The sequence below is a fragment of the Hypomesus nipponensis genome, chromosome 4 (genome assembly GCF_054491055.1).
Source record: "Hypomesus nipponensis isolate SF chromosome 4, ASM5449105v1, whole genome shotgun sequence".
NCBI classification, from domain to species: Eukaryota; Metazoa; Chordata; class Actinopteri; order Osmeriformes; family Osmeridae; genus Hypomesus; species Hypomesus nipponensis.
This window is the reverse complement of record NC_140364.1, coordinates 11,717,501-11,738,429: the sequence shown is the minus strand read 5'-3', so window position 1 is coordinate 11,738,429 and position 20,929 is coordinate 11,717,501. Positions and strand designations below refer to the sequence as shown.

At 46.4% G+C, this 20,929-nt stretch overlaps 2 protein-coding genes across 2 annotated transcripts in view; one reads left to right on the top strand and one right to left on the bottom strand.

Annotated features, from left to right (window-relative positions):
• Positions 1 to 11,467, bottom strand: part of kcnh8 (potassium voltage-gated channel, subfamily H (eag-related), member 8) — a 32,579-nt gene extending 21,112 nt beyond the window's left edge. Inside the window, exons 1-3 of the mRNA XM_084696006.1 lie at positions 11,392 to 11,467; positions 1,650 to 1,883; positions 18 to 149 (exon numbers count right to left, since the gene is read on the bottom strand). Of these exons, the coding sequence (XP_084552132.1) occupies positions 18 to 149; positions 1,650 to 1,883; positions 11,392 to 11,467 (442 nt within the window). The remainder of the gene's footprint in view (positions 1 to 17; positions 150 to 1,649; positions 1,884 to 11,391) is intronic.
• Positions 11,468 to 17,747: 6,280 nt separating this feature from the next.
• The window catches only part of satb1a (SATB homeobox 1a), an 8,438-nt gene continuing 5,256 nt past the window's right edge, over positions 17,748 to 20,929 (top strand). Inside the window, exons 1-6 of the mRNA XM_084695437.1 lie at positions 17,748 to 17,964; positions 18,197 to 18,373; positions 18,572 to 18,698; positions 18,979 to 19,102; positions 20,116 to 20,227; positions 20,435 to 20,929. The exon at positions 20,435 to 20,929 is cut by the window's right edge and continues 20 nt beyond it. Coding sequence (XP_084551563.1) covers positions 17,748 to 17,964; positions 18,197 to 18,373; positions 18,572 to 18,698; positions 18,979 to 19,102; positions 20,116 to 20,227; positions 20,435 to 20,929 — 1,252 coding nt within the window. The remainder of the gene's footprint in view (positions 17,965 to 18,196; positions 18,374 to 18,571; positions 18,699 to 18,978; positions 19,103 to 20,115; positions 20,228 to 20,434) is intronic.

Sequence of the window (20,929 nt, the reverse complement as noted above, 5' to 3'; positions counted from 1 at the left end):
ACACATGTTAAACTGACCTTCTTTCCTCTCCTCTGGGATGGTTCTGCCTTTGGTGTCTGTGATGTCCTTAAAGGAGGCCAGGAAGAGAACCACGTCTCCTTTCTCGTTCTTAATTGGAACGATGTCCAGCAGGCACCAGAACAGCACCCCTTTGTAGAGATCACACACACATATTACAATAATGCAACCAGAATTTTTGAAAGACAGGTAAGTGGTGGAGGTGTTGGAAGGGCGAGTATACTGTTTGTGAGTCTTTGTGAAAGCATCCGTGTAAGTGTGTGTAAGTGCGAGTGTTTAAAGTTCATTGTAATCCCAGAAGAAGCATTATTCTGATCCGGGAATTCTCTGGATGGAGGAAGGAGGCTGGAACAGCCCAGTTCCCTGTGGATTCACCAGCTCTGATGAACCTCTCTCTCTCTGAGGGCACATTTCACAGAAGGCTCAGAAGGCACAGAAAAGTCCTGTCTTCATTTCTTCATTGGTACAAAAAATTATTTTGCAGGTCATGTGAGAGAGCGTAACAAGTGTGGGATGACTGTATTTTGTGTGTGTGTGTGTGACATCAGACGTGTGAACACGTGACCTGGCTCTGACAGACAGGACTAGTGTGATTAGAGCGCAGGAGGGATTTCCTAAAGTGATCGCTACTCCTGCTCAGTAAACCTTCTCTGCTTGTAATGACTCAATCCCTGCTGCTGTTGTATGAGGAACAGGGAGAACACACACGCTTGTGCCCACACATACACACACACATACAAAACACCAAGTCATGCACAAATTAACACATTCTCTCACACACACAATACACACAGACACCCACACAAAAAAAGACACACAAACACAAATACACTCATGCACACACACAAATACACACAAACACACACTCTGGAATTGATTCTGAGCATACAGCTTTGGCAGATTTCCCTCACTGACAAAGAAACCAACTACGCCTTTTGTAATTGTACTGAAACTCGCTAAAAAATTAGAAGAGAAAGGAGAGTGTGTGTGAGTGTGTGTGGGAGAGAGACAGAGAGGAAAATGGCAAAAGGTTCAAATGAAAGAATGAAAAGGAGGAAACGCGAGTGGGTCTTACACTGCGCTGAGCGATATTAAAGTTTAATGTGTCTCAGTGTTAAGTAATGATGGCTGGCCGTTTCTGACTGATAGCTTATGGTAAATTGAGTTTTAATGAGAACCGGCCACTGAATGGACCCATCCATCCATACATTTCCTAAATCCATTCCTTTATCCAAGCAGGCTGTGTTTAAATATGGAAACCTCTGAAATAGCCCGAGGAAAACGCCCTCCATTTCATGGAGCACTCTAGCTGTGATGTGTCTGAAATCCAAATGCAAATGGAGCTAGAGTTATTATCAAACCACAGTTGTTAGATGACTGAATAACCAGAGGCTATAAGGTTGGCTAAGTGATGCTATTACCACTGGTGGGCTGGATTTGGCTAAGAAATATCAGCGTTGTTGCGGATTGAATGGTATTGAAAAAAAACAGCAAATTCGGGTGTAAACCCACTTCTCAAGCATCAGACATTTTGTTTCGACCCATTCAGCTGGATTATGTCAGCGGTCTGCTATACAGAGAGAGAGAGGACACCACTGACCTTTCGGCACACCCTCCTCCCCTCCTCTCACCTGTCTTGGAGTAGAACATGATCTCGTCCTTGAACTCCTTGCGTTCCTCCAGCGCGTCGTCGATGCTGAGGATGACGCTCTCGCTGCTCTCGGGGCCGTACAGAAACTTGCAGGCGCAGCTCTTCTGCATGACCTCGGCGCGGGAGAAGCTTGTGAGCTCGCAGAAGCCATCGGAGCAGTAGACGATGGGGAACCCCTGCGACACCTGGGCGTTGGCCAGGATGAAGTTGCTGTCTGGAGCGAGGAGACGAGAGGACTAGGAGTCAAGAGGATGAGGGGACTAGGAGTCAGGAGGATGAGGGGACTAGGAGTCAGGAGGATGAGGGACTAGGAGTCAGGAGGATGAGGGGACTAGGAGTCAGGAGGATGAGGGACTAGGAGTCAGGAGGATGAGGGACTAGGAGTCAGGAGGATGAGGGTACTAGGAGTCAGGAGGATGAGGGGACTAAGAGTCAGGAGGATGAGGGACTAGGAGTCAGGAGGATGAGGGACTAGGAGTCAGGAGGATGAGGGACTAGGAGTCAGGAGGATGAGGGTACTAAGAGTCAGGAGGATGAGGGACTAGGAGTCAGGAGGATGAGGGGACTAGGAGTCAGGAGGATGAGGGGACTAGGAGTCAGGAGGATGAGGGGACTAGGAGTCAGGAGGATGAGGGACTAGGAGTCAGAAGGATGAGGGGACTAGGAGTCAGGAGGATGAGGGGACTAGGAGTCAGGAGGATGAGGGACTAGGAGTCAGGAGGATGAGGGACTAGGAGTCAGGAGGATGAGGGACTAGGAGTCAGGAGGATGAGGGACTAGGAGTCAGGAGGATGAGGGACTAGGAGTCAGGAGGATGAGGGGACTAGGAGTCAGGAGGATGAGGGACTAGGAGTCAGGAGGATGAGGGTACTAGGAGTCAGGAGGATGAGGGATTAGGAGTCAGGAGGATGAGGGGACTAGGAGTCAGGAGGATGAGGGACTAGGAGTCAGGAGGATGAGGGGACTAAAGGACCCATGAAAGGGCATGGAGGGGAAAAGGGAGAATCATCGACATGATGGAATTCAGGATGATTTTCCGTGTTTGAAACTGTATATCGTGTAACTTCCACGCTATGAGCTACTGGTTACTGGTTGAGGTTAGGAACATGAATAAAGGACTTTGAGCTGAAACGGTAAATGGCCTACTTGTGTCAACCTCGAAATGAGTAGCCCAGTTGATCTAGACCAGCTGTTTCAACCGAAACCCATTCATTATCGTGACACATTGTAATATGTTGATGTCAGACCCAGATTGAGGAAAGGAAAAAGTGTGTTTCATTCTTTTACCTGTTCCTGTTTCTATCGAACCGTGTAACAAAAAAACAATTTTATGGCTCAATAATTTCGATTTCACCATCAAACAATGTTTAATTGTTTTATGTCGCCTGTCAACCTTTTCCAGAAGGAAACGGCGGTAATTCTTAGGTTGAAAACATGTTCATGTCCCTCAACGGAAATGTAAAAAAAATATTCCCTTAAATAATCACCTTTTTGTACGGTGGTAGAATCTCCACACCCCCTAACTCCACAATTCAAAATTCCTGTCAGGCGAGCAAAACATTGAGACTGTTTTGGTTTGCATCAGCAGAAAGTTCCGGACTATATTTTCTCTCAGATGGGGTCTGAATCTAGGGATGAGCTGTCAGAACAGCATTCTGTCTGTGAAACTCTTTAGTCTGCAGACGCTGACTACCAGCAGACAAACAGTAGCGGGTGTCTCAGAGGGGCTAACAGACCCCCCTCCCCCTTGCCCCCCCTCCCCCACCCCTCATTCCCCCTGCCTTGGAAGGATCACTGTATAACCACCTTCAGAGTTAGCCTTCATAGACTATGGGGATATTTAGGGGTACCTGGCATTCTAGCATCAGCAGTCTCTGTGCTTGTGTGTTCGAGTGCTTTGTGTGGGTTTTTTGTCAGTTAGTACTGCTTGCTCATTTTTGCCAAATACACAGCTGTCTCTTTCACCCTCTCTCACTCTCAGCACACGGGCACACCTGTACACACAGGCATGCACACTCGTGCACGTGGGTTCAATATGCCCGCACACACACACACACACACACACACAGTACAGCACCATCTGGATGTGATTTGCTCAGTAATGGGACAGATTGTATTCCAGCACTAGACTGATTTGAGGCAGAGGAAGTTTCAGACCGTTTGGTGTGATCCCAGGGAAACTGAGCGAGGAAGTTAGGAATAGTGAAGCGAATCTCATTCCCTTCAAACCACACCTTCCTATCATCTCATCGCTGCTTCCTCCTTGGCCTCCTCCCCATCAACTCCTACAGGATCCTTACCTCATGCCTTCCAACACCCACCCACCCATACCCCACCCTATCTATACCCTGACCTTAACCCCATCTGACCCCCACCCCTGCACCCTCTTTGGGCTGAGAAAGTGCAGAGCAAGTCTTCCGCGCTGCTCCCTTCTTCCCTCCATCACCTCCCAGCTGTTCTGTGTCTCCCTCCTACTGTTTAGGATGCTGCTGCCTAATTACTCTTTCTCCTTCCCCTCCTCTGAATCGCTCCACCCTTCACTTCTTTTCTCTCTCTCAACATCACTCTCTCCGACATGGCCTTCCATCTCTTTACGTCTCCAAGCCACGCTAGCCGTAAATCCTCTTCCTATCCGTTTTTCAAAACCTCGCAGCTTCCTGACGTGTCCCCCACCTCTCACTCTCAACCTCTTCTCGTTTGTTATTTTCTCAACCACCAGCCTCCCTCTTTATTTCTAAATCCAAATGGTTTGAACCAAGACCACAGCTTTATTTCCCTCAGCCTTTTCTTACATCTATTTCTTCATCTCTCTGTCCTATTGGTCCTCTCTCACTCTTTCTCTCTTTCTTTCTATATCTCTTGCTCCCTCCCCCCTTCCCTCTCTCTCTCTCTCTCTCTCTCTCTCTCTCTCTTCTGAATCTTTATGCCTAATTGCTCCGGTGTGGGAGCCCATAGATCATCTCCCCCTGTGCTGACACTACTGCTTGACAGCTGCCTGAGAGGCCCCACAGGGATAGGAGGAGAGAGACAGAGAGAGAGAGAGAGAGAGAGAGAGAGAGAGAGAGAGAGAGAGAGAGAGAAGAGAGAGAGACAGAGAGAGACAGAGAGACAGAGAGAGAGAGACAGAGAGAGAGAGACAGAGAGAGAGAGAGAGAGAGAGAGACATAGAGAGAGAGAGACATAGAGAGAGAGAGAGAGAGAGAGAGAGAGAGAGAGAGAGAGAGAGAGAGAGAGAGAGAGAGGGACGGATGTCAGGAATAGAGAGAAAGAAGGGAGAGAAGGGACTCGTGAAAGAGAAGGATAGAAGTGAGGGATGGGGAGAGGAATGGAGCAAGGTATGGATGGGAAAAAGGAAAGAGGGAAAAAAAGGATGGCAAAAGGTAAGGTAGAACGGCTAAGATAGTCAGAGAGAATGAAGGTGAAAGGGGCAGAGCAGAGGTGAAATGGAGGAGGGGGATAAGACATGGGGATCAAAATGTCAAAGAATGATTGAGAGAAGAGATGGAGGGGGAAAAGAGAAGAGAGGGTCAAGTAAAGACAAAGGCACCCAAATGTCTCACACTTTTGCGCTAAACAATCTTTGCTTCGCTCAGGGAAAGTTCCGTTTGAAAGGATTAGCTTGCTGGTAAGGATGAATGCTTGCTGGTAAGGATGAATGCTTGCTGGTAAGGCTAAAGTGATCCCAGAGCAAACATGGAGGTGAACTTTAGTGCAGAACTAACAGAGGGGGAACTAACTAAGGATCCTTGGTGGCTCACCAAGTAGAGTGGGTGGCATGTAGACTTAAGCCGTAACACAGGGATTTCCTTATTGTCCTACCATTCCCCTCCCCTACATTGCTCTACTGTACTCCCACCTTTGACACTATCTCAATAAAGATGAAAAAGTTTTAAAATAAATTTGGGAAAAAAGTTGGAAAAAAAAACGTTTTTTCTTATAAGGTGTTTAACCCTTATAAGATACTTATTAACATGAATATGTGTTAAGACTTATTAACTTACTGAGGCTTTATTACTAATTAACTAGTGCTTATTAGCACTAGTTCCAAATTCCAACCCACATACACCCTGTTACTGGGCCACAGGCAGTCTGATGCAAGCTCAGAAGTCTGCAGGACCCAACTGTCATTTCTCTGCACCACTGGGTGGGTCACAGGGACTGGGATGTGACAACACAAATTGCAACATCAGGTACAGTAACTGACTTAACAAAAGTGTGTGTATCAGTGTGTGCGTATAAGTCTACACCCTGCCCTAGATTTGTGTTTTATAAAACCTTGCCCCCCCCCCCCTTGCCTCAACCCCACCCCCCGCCTCCCACCCCCCATCCACTTTCATCTCCACATTCCTGGCACCCCCATCCCATCACGAGCAGCAACACCTGGGCTATTTAGGGAACACGAGTGCTCGGCGTGGGTTAACCACGACAGGGAGAGGGGGAGTGAAGGGGAACGAGAAGGACACAGCGGCAGGCAGACACATGGGGAGAGAGAGATGGACGCAGAGGCAGGTGAGAAAGGTAGATATCAAAACAGAGCCTAGAGGTGAGGGGTTGGGAGAGACCTGTGGTACGAGCTACACTTGAAGGTAATAGGAGAAAGAGGGCGAGACCAAGATGGGAAACAACGGAGATGAAGAGATGACGAGAAAAGAATGAGTGGAGTTTCCCCCAGACTTCCCTCCCTCCTCATCCCTGCAGTCCCTCACATCCATCTGAGCGTGTGCAGAAGAGAGCGGTCACATGACCCGGTGCATGAGGCCCCACCCTAAGGCGACGTCCGCCAAAGTCAGTCCAAGGTAACCATAGTTACAACCACACTCACACCGAGATAACCTAGTTTACTACGGTACTACACAATTAACTTCTGCCACACAGACACACGCAGAGACATACACACACTCAGTACTGCCAAATGCTCTCCTTGTAGCAAGACTGCATATCTCCAGACAAACTATCACATATATAGGGTAACTGTATCTCTCTCTTTCTAATATTGAAACCTACTGGCTCATAGTTACATGAATATAACTGAACTTGTTTCATTTGCTTACTTCCTGCAATTTGTATCTCTTCTTTCCATCTTTTTCCCTTGCACATGCTCCTCTCTGTCTCTCTCTGCCACTCAGCCTCACAGCTCTCTTGCTTCTTCACATTTACTTCACATGTCAATTTCCCCCTTCTCTTTTTTTCTCTCCTCTATATTCCTCTCTCAAACAATTAAATCTAAAAATGGCTTTGTGGGTCTTGGACCAGACTTCCATCCATGAAACATTGTTTGCTGGTAGTTTTGGACAGTTCATTAGAGATAATGATTTTGGGATGAAATCATTAATTAGGCCTGTAACTGAGGCAAAACGTCCATGGCGACACGATTCGGTAGCTCTAGACACACTTGTACGGAACTCCCCGAAGTTTCTAGGACAGGGGAGCCGCCCAAATAAACTGCCCCCCCCCTCTCTGCCCCCCCCTCTCTGCCCCCTACCTCTCTGCCCCCCCTCTCTGCCCCCTCCCTCTCTGCCCCCTCCCTCTCTGCCCCCCCCCTCTCTGCCCCCCCTCTCTGCCCCCTCCCTCTCTGCCCCCCCCTCTCTGCCCCCTCCCTCTCTGCCCCTCCCTCTCTGCCCCCTCCCTCTCTGCCCCCCCCTCTCTGCCCCCTCCCTCTCTGCCCCCCTCTCTGCCCCCTCCCTCTCTGCCCCCCTCTCTGCCCCCTCCCTCTCTGCCCCTCCCTCTCTGCCCCCTCCCTCTCTGCCCCCTCCCTCTCTGCCCCCCCCTCTCTGCCCCCTCCCTCTCTGCCCCCCCTCTCTGCCCCCCCCTCTCTGCCCCCCCCTCTCTGCCCCCCCCCTCTCTGCCCCCCCCCTCTCTGCCCCCTCCCTCTCTGCCCCCCTCTCTGCCCCCCCCTCTCTGCCCCCTCCCTCTCTGCCCCCTCCCTCTCTGCCCCCTCCCTCTCTGCCCCCCCCTCTCTGCCCCCTCCCTCTCTGCCCCCCTCTCTGCCCCTCCCTCTCTGCCCCCTCCGTCTCTCTGCTCTGTCCTCAGACTGAGGTGTTGTGTTGTCAGTTCCAACAACATCTCACACACAGCTCCTCCTCCAGCAACTGTGTCAGTGGAGAATGGAGCTTACTGTTGTGAGCTACACTTTGATAAAGGTGACCCGAGGACACCTCTCAATACAAACTACAAATCATAGAGATCATCTTTCTGGCATTTGTTTTTCAAGGTAAACTACTACTGAGGAGCAAAGCACAGGGAAACCAAACATTCCTGGTATAAGCATACTAGGAGTGAGATTGCTACTGAAAGATGAGGCAGTTTCTGAAGGAGAGACTGTTTTGAAAGGGTAAGACAGCTTCCACAGGGTGAGACCACTTCTGGAGTGTGAGACAGTTTCTGAAGGGGCGAGGCAGCTTTCGATTCTTTTCTCAAACTTCCTAATTACCTTTGTCTCTAGGATGGGTCATAACATCAACGCAAGTCTGTCTGCTAACTCCCCTCAAGGGGAGGGCCTTGACTCTGGGGTAGCTCTGTGACAGTGGGCTGAAAAGAGGTTTAGAAGTCGAGGCACTTATTTGCTCTTAATCATTGTTCGGATCTCCAGGCAAATCTTCAACAACTTAATTAGAGAGGCTTCTTTTAAGAAACGTCACCGGATGGCAGTCAAACGCTACACTCTTCACCACAATGCTGTACCCACACACACAAATATATGCTGATGTAATCCAAATTTAAGCACACACACTTGTGCACACAAAAGCACACTGACACTTTACAAACTCTTTGCACACTTTTGCTGCTGCCAAACCGTACACACAAATATTTGTTCATACATCTTTCTCCACACACATACATACACACCACACACACACTCACTTAAAGGCTGCATCCAAACAGTATATACACATTTTTGTTTATACACTTTTCTCCACGCACACACACAAACACACACACACCTTTTCTGAGAAGCAGCGTGTGCATGTCACAGTAATTACCTTCCTGGTGGTGGTGGTACTTTTGTGTGCAGAGAGCAGAGAAAATAGTCTCTCGCAATCTCTTGCAATGATGGTGACACAGCAACACAGAGGGCTTGTTCAACGGAAGAAGTTTCACAGTGTTCTGAAGGGGTTTCCGCTACACAGTCTGAATTCAAAACCAACCATTCATGCCAGGGCTGTCCAAACCTGTACCTGGAGTTTTACACTCATGCAGGTTTCCACTCTTAACCCCTGTTGGAATAAACATGATCCAGCTTGTCAACTTGGATCGGAATTGAAACTCACGGGGCAGTCGATCGCCAGGAACAGGGCTGAACCGCCTTGGTTTGTGCTCATGTGCATCACTGTACATTGGTGAAGCTTGCCACCCACACCTCGTGCATGCTCTCTCCATGCCAACAATGAGCTGCCAGAGAATCGCACATCCTCCTTGATGCTTGCGGAGGCCAGTGACCAACTACAAATGTCCCATTCATCCTTACAAAGCAAGGGTGCAGAGCAGAGTTAGTTGAGGTCAGACAGGGATTTCACTCTCGACATGAGCTGTTTTAGAACCAGCAGCTGGGTCTGTCATGTAGATAACAAGGAGATCTGCAGCCCCAGTAGCAGGCCAACAGCCACGATCCTCCTCCTAGCCAGACCTGCCAGTCCTCATCTGAACAGCCATTATGTGCACATTAATGACTTGGCAGCAGAGACGGGCGGAGTCTAACCTAATGACTAGGATGTCAACCACACTGACACCTTAATGCCCCCTTCAGGGATGCACTGGCTGCTTATTCCAGCCAGCCCAGTCACGTCCCAGGAGTTGTGAATTACCTGTGACCAACCATTTAGGAGCATCAGGGAATGTGACTGGGGACCATCTGTCTTGCGATGCCGCGTCAACATCAAACCAGCGCTAAATGGAAATTAAGGTGTTTTGGTTTGTGCGTGGAAGAAATTATTTAAACTGTGTTTCTCACCTGTTTGGGCTAAGAGGCTAACCGTGAGCTGGACTCAACACCATTGTGACATAACAGGCCTCACCCGTTCTGATCCAGACCCTGTTTATATTTCCATCTGACCAGGTCACCAAACCCAATTTGTGTCGTCAAGCATCACTGGTTCCATTTAACTCCATCTTACGTTTAAACCCCTGTTCATTTCAGCTTCCTGCACCTCGAGGACATTCACTGGGGTCTGGTCGTGCAGGGAGAGCTAACTGCCCTGGTGGAACCATTATTATCAGGCCCTTTACTCTTGTGTGTAGCTATCGCTCATCTCAACATGCAGCATATAGCCTTAGCACTCAATGTAGGGGCTCAATGTTTGTAAAACTCAAACGAAGACAAGATCTATTGTTAGTCAGTGTTGACGCTACTCCGACAAGAGTCATTTATCACACAGCAGAATTAGAGCAGGGAAATGCAGAATGTTCCAGAGGAAGCAGAGGCTACCCGTCTGACCAAACTGGGCTAAGGGAGCGGGATTGACCTACAAGTCTATACCATACAGTGGTGCCAGGTCTCGACCTATGTCAAAAACTTTAGATTGTTTTTTTTATGCATAGCTCATCGTAACAGGATAACTTCGTTCATGAACAAGATCAATACCACAGTCAAGAAAGTGTTCACACAAAATTGTTTGCTATTGTAAGATGTGATCCTTTGTGTAAGAGGAATATTTTTTTTCGGCTTGTCGAAAAAATCTTCTAAATGAACTAAATGTAATTTCATGGTATTTTCGACTTTGAGTTTCCTTACAACTATGATTCATACGATCGATGTATATACAAAACAACAACTCGTGGCTAAGGCAAGAAGAGGTGGGAAGAGAAAGGGGCCATTCCTAAGGAATCCTGTGTGCGCCTCCGCCACGGGAAAAATACCTGCTGTATTGTTGCCGCCGACCAATTAATTTTGATAGATGTGACTGCTACTGAGAGCCGCGGGAGGAACATCACAATCACCACGGGTCCTGGCGGCCTGGGAGCGAGTATAGTGGGTGTTCATTTACTATTGAGAATATTCTGTGAACATCTGTCAAAGTACAGCCCTCGATGTGCGATAGTGGGGATAGAAGGCTCTTATGTAAGACAAAGTTATAAAATAATTATAAATATAATAGGTCAAGGTTTATAGTTATAGGCTGAGCTGGCCAAGCACATTTTAGGCCCTTGTAGACCAACAAGTGTTTTATTATTTCCAATAAAGCACATATAAACATGTGTATTTAATATAACGTGAACTTGGCTGATCGATGAACATATGTTTGAGAGAACAGCAGTAATTCGACAAAAATAATTCAAAGGATTTCACGAGTCACCTTGAAGCTTGTTTTTATCTTGATTGAGCGCGCGTGGAGGGAAACCCCTAATCTCGCGCGGTGACAGGTTGCTGTCCATGGTGCTGATCATCCAGCTGTAGTAAAGGCGCGCTCACTTGCGGCAAGCAAAATAATACTTATTTACTTACGACAAACTTTATCTTTGTCTGGAAATTAAGTTGCTCTGTTGCTCTCGTTTGATTATACAACTAATTAGAATCAATATTAAATCTGATGGTTAACACACGCTAGCCTTGCAAACCAAAAGAAAACATTAAAATCTTGGGATAAAATAACTTTAAATTAAGCCTTCACATGTGGGAAAATCCATCTTTGGTTGTTCATGACACGACAAATATTTATAAGTATAAGTATGTGCAATAACATAAAACGGTTGAAAGAGTACACCAACAAAATACAAAATAAACTTACGTGTGCCGTCAAACCTTGTGGCTATAGTGTCCAGAAAGGTGTTCTGTGGAGCTAATAATCCCTTCATCACAGGCATTTTCCCTCCCTGTTGTCGAAGTCCCCATCAAAGTTACGGAAGAAAAGGTATGGGTCGTCCTAACCTGTAAGAAGCGCCCGTTAACGCCGATCAGACTTAAGATCAGGGTGCTGTCCGGTTGTTCAGTGCAATCCGATTTCCATCAAGCAGAGAATGTTACCGATGCGCGCACCCGGCGCTGTGTGTGTAGGCTAGTGTGCGTGTGTATGACAAGTAGTGATGACGCTTGCAGGTGCAATTCAGGTAATAGCCAGAGACGCCCGCGAGAGACCAAGACGCTGAAATGGCCATTATGTCAATATTGTTATTATTAGGTCGTTGGATTCAATGATCATCATTTCCCAAAGACATCAATCGTTAAAAAAAAACGATGCTCATCGTTCATGTAGCCAACTTCCAGGCAGACGAGAAAATGCAAGATTAATTAGAACAAATTGGAATAGGCTACTTATTGAATTGTAATGATGTAATGAGTTTTTAGTGATTTATCTATATCTATCCCTCAAACAATTCTGAATAAAAACCAAAGAAAGTTTGCAGATATAAACTTTACGTTTTGGATACCTATATGTTTTTATTTTTAACTTAAAATGGAATCTTATGGACCTGGAACCTTCGTTTAGAAGGCTCTCCAGTTGATACAAATAGTTCTATATAGAACGGAGTTTAAAAATCGTTTCCTTCACAGGTGCAATTCCCTTAGTTTTCTATGTGGCTGAGATTCAGACTTTGAACTTTTGACCTTGTTCCAAATCAACAAGGAATGGCCATTTGAACCAGAGCTGATCTTTTTTAATCAAAATCTTGGCCTGAGCGAGGATGCCACAAAGCCTCTAACAATAACACAAAAGCAGAGTCGCTATCACTCAATATATCGACGTCTTTCTCGGGTACAAGAAGCAGGATTAGATGGATCATCTAGGCCTACCCCTTCTTGATAGATGATAGGCTATACGTCGTTGACAGACAGCGAGGCACACTTTCTCTTTCACACACACATGCACACACACATACACACACAGACTAATACGCATGATTGTGGTGTACTTTGGTTAGATTTCGTAGAGATGTGGGGTGATCATCGTTTTTCTTTGGAAATCCCTCAAAAGCTGCCATACATCTCGTCAGAGCTGCCCTCTTTCTACAGACACCTGTCTGGCGCACAGCCAGCTGTCTCTAGGCAACGGGACAGGGGTTTCACGACACTTTGCCGCCACCAGCTGGATGAGGACATAAAGACAAGCAGTTATGGGGCGTTCTAATGGTGTACAGTGTACAGGCATCACGGGCACAGTGAACTACCACAGTTTTGTACAGCACAACAGCGCCCCCAAGTGAAATACTGTTTTGCAAGAAAATGTTTGGTTTCATCAATAAGATGAGGACAAGGCTATTGGCTGAACAAAGAATATTGGCCACAAGCTCATTACAAAACAAAACCACAAATAAAAAACCTGAATATATATACAAACTACTTGTTTGAGAATGCAGTCATGTCATGAAAAATGTTGTGTGGCTCTAAGGTTAACAACAATCATGAATTTTGACTAATGTCTTGCCTCAATGGTTTTAGACACACAAACGCAGACACACACACACACCTGGATCATCCCAGCTTCCGGAGTGTCACTGTGATGCCGACAGAGAGACACATTAAATAAAGTGCCAGATAACTCAATAAAAACCAGACAACAAACACACAGTGATGCTTCACCTGGGTAATTCAACTTTTAACGCATGATTTACTGTAAGCCTAACCACTGCTCTGAACACAAGTGTGTATGTGTGTGTGTGTGTGTGTGTGTGTGAGAGAGAGAGAGAGAGAGAGAGAGAGAGAGAGAGAGAGAGAGAGAGAGAGAGAGTGCACATGCAAATGTGATTATCCGTGTTCAACCAAAGAGCCAACCTTAGAATAACTCATTGTCCTTTATCAATATTTCATCAAGTTGCACAAAACCAAAAGCAGTAGGGTATAGCGTGTCCACAAAGACACAGTCTTGAATATGCTGTGAAGCTCATCAAAACCTTGCCTGGATTACAAATCCTGGGCAGGCCTCAGACCTAGCCCGGCAGAGTTTAGAGCTAAATAACCATGCCATGTTAACGAGAGTGAAGAGTACCAGGGTTCCATAGCCATGGTAACAAAGCACTTCTATCACCCCCTATAGTGCCATGTAGTATGTGGGCTTGGTCCTCCAGAGGCACTGATGGGCACTTTACCCACATACTGCAGCCAAGCCTGCCAACAGCCATGGAACTAGCACGGACACACACACACACACACCAAGGCCAACTTCTTACACAAATAAAAACCACGACATTTTCAGAGAATTCACTCAAAAACATTGTTAGATGTTAGAACTCTCTCCCACAAATACAAACACGTTCAAGAAAGAAGTGTCTTCCCCCAAGCACTTCAAGGACACGTTGCATTGTGTGCCACTCATCCTGAACCCATCCCTGTGAGTCAACACAGCGAACAATCGGGCAAATCTTCCTTGAAATCTGGAGAACCTTGAGTCTACAATTTGAACCTCTACCTAAGAGGTCAGAAGCTTGGGCCCTTATGAATCAAATCTATTGAGGAGTCATTGTTTAGTAGGCCATCCAACTCCACCTGGAGGCGTGTTCCAGCTTATCCAGTACCTGATACCTGGAAGATCAACCACAATCAGCCCAAGGAACTCGTCCACACCCCTATCAGCAGTAACCTGAGCATGGGCTGCAGTCTTCAGTGTATCCCAGGCACAATGTAAGTGATAAGGTTATTGTATGGACATCCAATCCTGTCCCTTATTGCTTCAAGGTTTCTGGGTGAAGATGATTAAGATTGGAGTCTTGACAAGACACATTATAGCCCTCTGCTTTGTTTGTGTATGCCTGTGTGTGTGTGTGTATGCGTGCGCATGTGTGTGTGCATTTCTGTGTGTGCATTTGTTGTGAAGAGTTGTGTGTATATTATGTGTGTGTATGGAGCGGGTGGCACTAATGATGGCGTGTCTGTGCATCCCTTTGTGTGTGTGTGACCCATCAGTGACCTATGCACTTTGTAAAGCTCTCTCTTGGAAGTTGCTTTAGATAAAAGTGTCTGCTAAATGAATACATGTAAATTTGTGTGTGTGTGTGTTTGTGTGTGTGTGTGTGTGTGTGTGTGTGTTGGCATATGTGCATGTGTGTCTTTGTTACAGGGGGAGCAGTGGGATAGGGTCCTGTGTGTTCACAGTCTGTTTCAAGTTTCAAGTTTTTATTGTTAGGTGCACAGAACAACACAGGGTCAGACTGGGCACTAAAATTCTTGGGACAAGACAACGCAAGCAACTTGGCATAACATAACATATAAGTACTAAGAACATAGATTACATCTATGATAAGCTAAAATTAAATTAAATAATATTAAATATTAAATAATAATAATAAACATCCTAATATACATAATAGTATGCAATATACAATATACTAGACCTCTAATACATATAATGACCTATACTAACCTTATAGACCTATAGTAACCTAAGAAAAGACGTATACTAACCTAAGACAAGTGGGGTAACAGTTAGTGCAATAGTGCAATATTGAGCTGAAAGTGACCGTGTGTAAAGTGACTAAAGATGTATCAATGTAACAATGTAAAGTGACTAGTTCATCTAAACCATCCAACATGCAACCCGTCGAAAAGAATGGGTGGGGTAAAAACCATATGACAACCATGTAATTATGATTTCATATGCGTGGCAAAGGATGTGAAGTGAACGCTAACCTGATTTGAGGAGATACAGCACTCTGGGACAGCCGGGGATTCCCCAGGGATGAGCCTGAGATTGAGAGAGCTGTGTTAACCGCTTAACATGCTCTGTGAGCATGTAACAGTCTTAACTATCATTTACAAGCTTCATAGATGAGATATCGTATAGCAAACTGCAGGGAGTTAGAAAGATCCAGAAAAAACTGGGAGAAAGAGGTATACAAAAGGCAGATGAACAATACACAACGCAACACACACACACACACACTGAGTGACAACTCTTTCTTTTACTTAGTCATCATGAATGATGTTTAACCAGGCATGACACACTCTCTGGCTGGGGAGATAGCTAATTCGATTTGTCTAATTAGGCAAGGGTAGAGGATCTCTTACCCCCCCCTTTCCCTCTCCCTCTACCTCTCTCCTTTCCATATCACTCTCACTCTCTACCCCCTCTCCCCTCTATCTATCTAGCTCTCTCTCGCTCTCTCTATCTCGCTCTCTCTCTCGCTCTCTCTTTCTCTCACACACACATAAACAAACACACAAACACCAACACACACTCCACCCCTTTGTATTGAAGGTATCTTACACCCACCTAGGCAGAGTAGCCTATCCTTCATTTGGACCACACTCACCACTCTGAAAATCACCAAATTATAATTCTGGAAGGAACACCGTTTAAAAAAAATGTTAGACTGATGGAGAACACGTATTTTCTCAGTGGTCTAGACAATTCTTCAGAGTCCCAACTAGTCCAAGGTAAGTTTGATCTATTTTAAAGGTTATTTCAAGCTGTTAAAGCCTACCCCTTTGTATCTTTAAGTTACTGTATTTGAAGATGAGAATGACGTCGCCTAAGTATAAAGTTTTAGTAGTTGGAGCTGTTATTGCATCCCATTTGTTTTTTTCGTTTGAAATGTCACTCCTATAGTGTTGAAAAATAGTTTTTCGTTGTATTTGCGTATTGCTTTATCGACTTTACACCATGGCGGACTAAACATACCTATAGGCCTAGTGAACATGGTCTACATTTGAGAGGATTTTGATTAACGCTAAATATAGTTAGATGTATGGAAATTACTTTCAGAAAACATTTCCATAAAGATAGCTAGCCTACTGTAAGATCATGATGTCAAAAGCTTGCACGCACAGCATGTAGCAGCAAATAAAAAATACATTTATGCGCGATTGTCACATTTAATACACTTATCAGAGCACACTGGTGAATTCATTACTACACCATATGCTAATGCAGCTGGGTTTGTGTTTATGGGTTATGCGCGCGTGTGTATGCGCGCGAGGGCACAGGAGTGTTTTAATCAACTATGAAAGTACGCAAGATAAGGTTGAGTAACATAGGCTATCCATAAGGTGCTGATTGATAACCGCATATAGGGGTAGGCTACTTTTACAAAGTAAATGTATTGCCAGAGAATAGCCTATAACAGTATATTAGATAAAGGCTGCAAACATGACAATCATTGACCATTTCTTACGCAGGAAATCATGATATCCGTTCATGTAAAATCATTTTTACAACCGCCCCGTCTCTCTCTCTCTCTCGCTCGCTCGCTCTCTCTTTCTCTCTCTCTCTCTCTCTCTCTCTCTCTCTCTCTCTCTCTCTCTCTCTCTCTCTCTCTCGCTCTCTTGCTCTTCATGCGCGATGCATGTTGCAACCCATTGCCTTTTCGCCGATGACTGGTACACCAATTCTTGCTCACCAGTTTCACTGTGTATCGTCTATCATCTGCTACAACACACAGGCAGGCAAGAAGCTACTGAAGTGTGAATGTCACAGTAGCTGCATTTAAGTCCCAGTGGACCCGTCTGGCTTGGACTGAGGACGGAGTATAGAGCGCGCAGCTGGTGGCACCAGCAAAAGCGGGACAAGATAGTACGCAGCTGATACCAGCCAGTGAAACAGAAGGTTACAAGGCACAGTTCGCGAGAGATTTAAGAGGGGAGATGAAGTGAGGCTTACCGATTTATACATCTGGACGGGCGTTCATACGATAAGCGTTTTCCAGCGAGTGTACTTCACGGAGTAACCACGGTTTTTGCGTCACAAGTTTCACAGACTTTATACCTTGAGAGTCCGACTCTTCGACTGTGGATGCACCGGTTGCGGCTGAGAATTGTTTGGAGGGTACGCTATAAGCATTGTTGTCGTCTTCAGTTCCAATGCTACGCCACTACATCTTCTTCGTTTGTTTATGCACATCAGATTTCTCAACTCTAGTTCATAATGCGATAGTCTATTTTGCGTGCGTGAAATTGACCTCAGAAAACTTGATTAGCCTATCTCCTAAGACAACCGCCCGTCATTGCGGATGGCGTTTTATTTTTATTTTTTGCTTTCATTATTTTTATGCTATGTCGACGTTACTTTTCTTTTTTTAAAGTGAGAACTAAAGCATCAAAATCTAAACTGACATTTTCATTTGAATACGACTTTCTTCCGATTGTAGTTGAGGTGTGGGTTTCGGTCTTCTTCCAGGTGTGTGAGTGAGCTGACGTGTTAAGAGGGGATTCCAGATGAACCCCCAGACTGATAAAGCTCAGCTGCCTGAGGGTTGTAACCCCTATGGAGACCCCCGGCCCCCTCCTGCTAAACTGTCCCGTCTGGATCTGAATGGAGGAGGGCCCACACCACAGGGGAGGACAAGGCTTGGCAGCCCAGGGGCCAAAACCCCCAGCCTGACCACCAACATCAACACCCCAGGATTGCAATCCAGGAGCTGGCACAAGGAAGGTGAGAAAGTTGGAGAAAACCAATTAGTGACTTTACATCATTTCCATTTTAACTGTTTTTTCCCCCCACAATATCAAAATAGGCAAAGAGACACATCCAAGTCTGCCTGGCTTTGCCAACTTTTCTCTCCCTACAAGTGTTTGTGTTATGTGATTGGCTGTGCTGTGTGTTATTCATCCCAGGGAGCCTGCTGTGTTATGTGATTGGCTGTGCTGTGTGTCATTCATCCCAGGGAGCCTGCTGCCTGTGTTCTGTGTGGTGGAGCACAAGGAGAGCCCGCCCGAGGGAGGGAGGAAGGAAGAGCATGCTGAGTTTGTGCTGGTCAGGAGAGAGCTGCTGTTCAACCAGCTCATTGAAATGGCTCTACTGTCACTGGGTTACTCCCACAGCTCAGCAGCGCAGGCTAAAGGTAGCTTGGTGTGTGCACAAACAAGCAGAATTGGATCTTCCACCAGTGTGTGTGTGTGAGTGTGTATGTGTGTGTGTGTGATTGTTGCACTGCAGGGCTCATCCTCATGATTCCTCCACCGGTAGGATCAGACCAAGATCCGATCCTTACTCGTGTTAGTATTGAACCTTGGTATTGGTGTGTGTGTGTGTGCTGCAGGTCTGATCCAGGTAGGCAGGTGGAACCCTGTCCCTCTGTGCTGTGTGACAGATGCTCCAGATGCTACCGTGGCTGACATGCTGCAGGATGTCTACCATGTCATCACCCTCAAGATCCAGCTACACAGGTAGCTCCCAGCCCAGGCCCATCAGAGAGGCCGGCAGAGTACAGAATGGGGAGCAGGGGCACTCCTAGTCTTGGAAGGACTCTCTCGATTTGTCTTATCTCTGTCTAGTTCCATTTCTAAACTACAACAATCAACCATCTTTCTCCCTCTCCCTCTCCCTCTCTCTCTCCCTCTCCCTCGTGCTCTCTTCCCTCTCCCTCTCCTTCCCCCTCCCCCTCCCCCCCCCTCCCCCTCTCCCCCTATTTCTCTCTCGTGCTCTCTTCCCCCTCCCTCTCTGGAGCTGCCCTCGTCTTGAGGATTTGCCACCGGAGCAGTGGAGTCACTCCACAGTCAGGAACGCCCTGAGGGAACTGCTAAAGGACATGAACCAGAGTTCACTGGCCAAGGAGTGCCCCTTGTCTCAGGTACAACACACACACACACACACACACACACACTTGTATGCATACAGACATCATTCGTCCACATAAACACATCAACACCCACTGTATAGAGAAGCAAGTGTCCTATGGATTGCCCTTGTTAGTCCTGTGTGTGTGTGAGCGTGTGTGGCTGCGGGAGCCTTGAGATAAGAAGTCCAGATTTCCTACACAGATAAGGTTGAGGGTAGAGAGCGATCAAATAGATAAGATAGAGATGCCTATCCTTTCAGAGTCATGCCTCCTCCCTGCCCTTTGCAGTAAAAAAAAAAGGAAAAATATCCTCCATGTACAACTGTTATAATGTCTGCAGTTTGTTTGTTTGCCAGGCAAACATATACACACATTCCCACAGAAAGGTAACCGCAGCAGACAATAGAGATTGATGTGTTTTCTGAATATTTTTGACAATCCAAACACTGTGAGTTATCTGGCCGTAGGGGAAATACTGCATGTATCGTCACTTTAATAAAGAGAAATATTTCACTTTCTCTGCCTCCGTATCCCCTCTCTCTCTCATGTTCATAGGTGGTTCCATTCATTTGCCCCCCTCCTCCCCCCCCCTCTCTTGCTCCCCCCCCCCCTTTCTGTATGTTTGTTAGAGGCAGATTAAAATAAATATGAGAATATGAAAGGTGTAATCAGATGTAAAGATTGTGCAGGCTTGTCTTGGGGGAAAACGATGTGTGTGTCTTGGAAGACTGCGTGTTTGTGTGTGTATTCAATCATTTATTACCCACAGCCTCCGCTAAGTATCTTAAACAACAGATTGCTCAGTTGAGGCTATACACAGTGTGCACACAAACACACACTCGCGCGCGCACACACACACACACACTTTTACAGTCATCTGTCTTTATTATCTTGTTACCTGAGGGCCTTTTTTTAATAACACAGATCCATAAATATCAGAAAGCCTGTTTACAGCATAGGCAAAGAGAGGTAAAATAAAAATAATTCTTAGAATTGAACACTCTGTCTTTCTTTTTCTCTGTCAGAGCATGATCTCCTCAATTGTGAACAGCACCTACTATGCAAACGTCTCTGCGGCAAAGTGTCATGAATTTGGACGATGGTACAAGCACTTCAGAAATCCGAAAGGCATCATGGGTAGGTATCATTTTTGTTCCCTTCAAGGGTATATGGCATATAAATATGACATACTAGTACTAAAACCAAGTTGGTGTGGCTGGACAAACAGTTTTAGTGTGGCTTTGTGATGGAAGGAAAATGTTGTTTACTGTTTGGCACGTTGCAAACACAATATTCTCTCTTCCTTCCCTCCTCTGTTTTCTGTTCCTGTCTCATCAATTTTAGAGATTGACAGCTTCCCTGAACCAACCCAACTGGGCTCCACCCACTACACCATTAGCCAGCAGCCAATCCCAGGCAGCACAGCCGAGCAAGCCAGCTCCTCGCCCCTCCCCTTTCCTCATGGGGGCATGGCCACTACCATCCCTGGGCGTGGCTCCCTCAATCTCCACCCCTCTGGCCTGGTGAACGCCCCCCTCAGCCCTCAGTTGGTGAGCCAGCAGCTGGTGATGGCTCAGTTTCTGAACCAGCAGTATGCAGTCAGCCGCATGCTATCCCACCAGGGGCTGTCTGTCTCCCCCCAGCAATACCTCAACCATCCCCCAATGGGGAGGTCTTCCACCCTCCTGGCCAAGTCTCTGGAGACCCAGCCCCAGCCTGGCCTCGGATTGGGCCCCCCGAGCCAGGCCACTGGGCCCTCAGATATCTCCAGTGAGATCTACCAGTGGGTGAGGGATGAGCTGAAGAGAGCAGGGATCTCACAGGCTGTGTTTGCCCGTG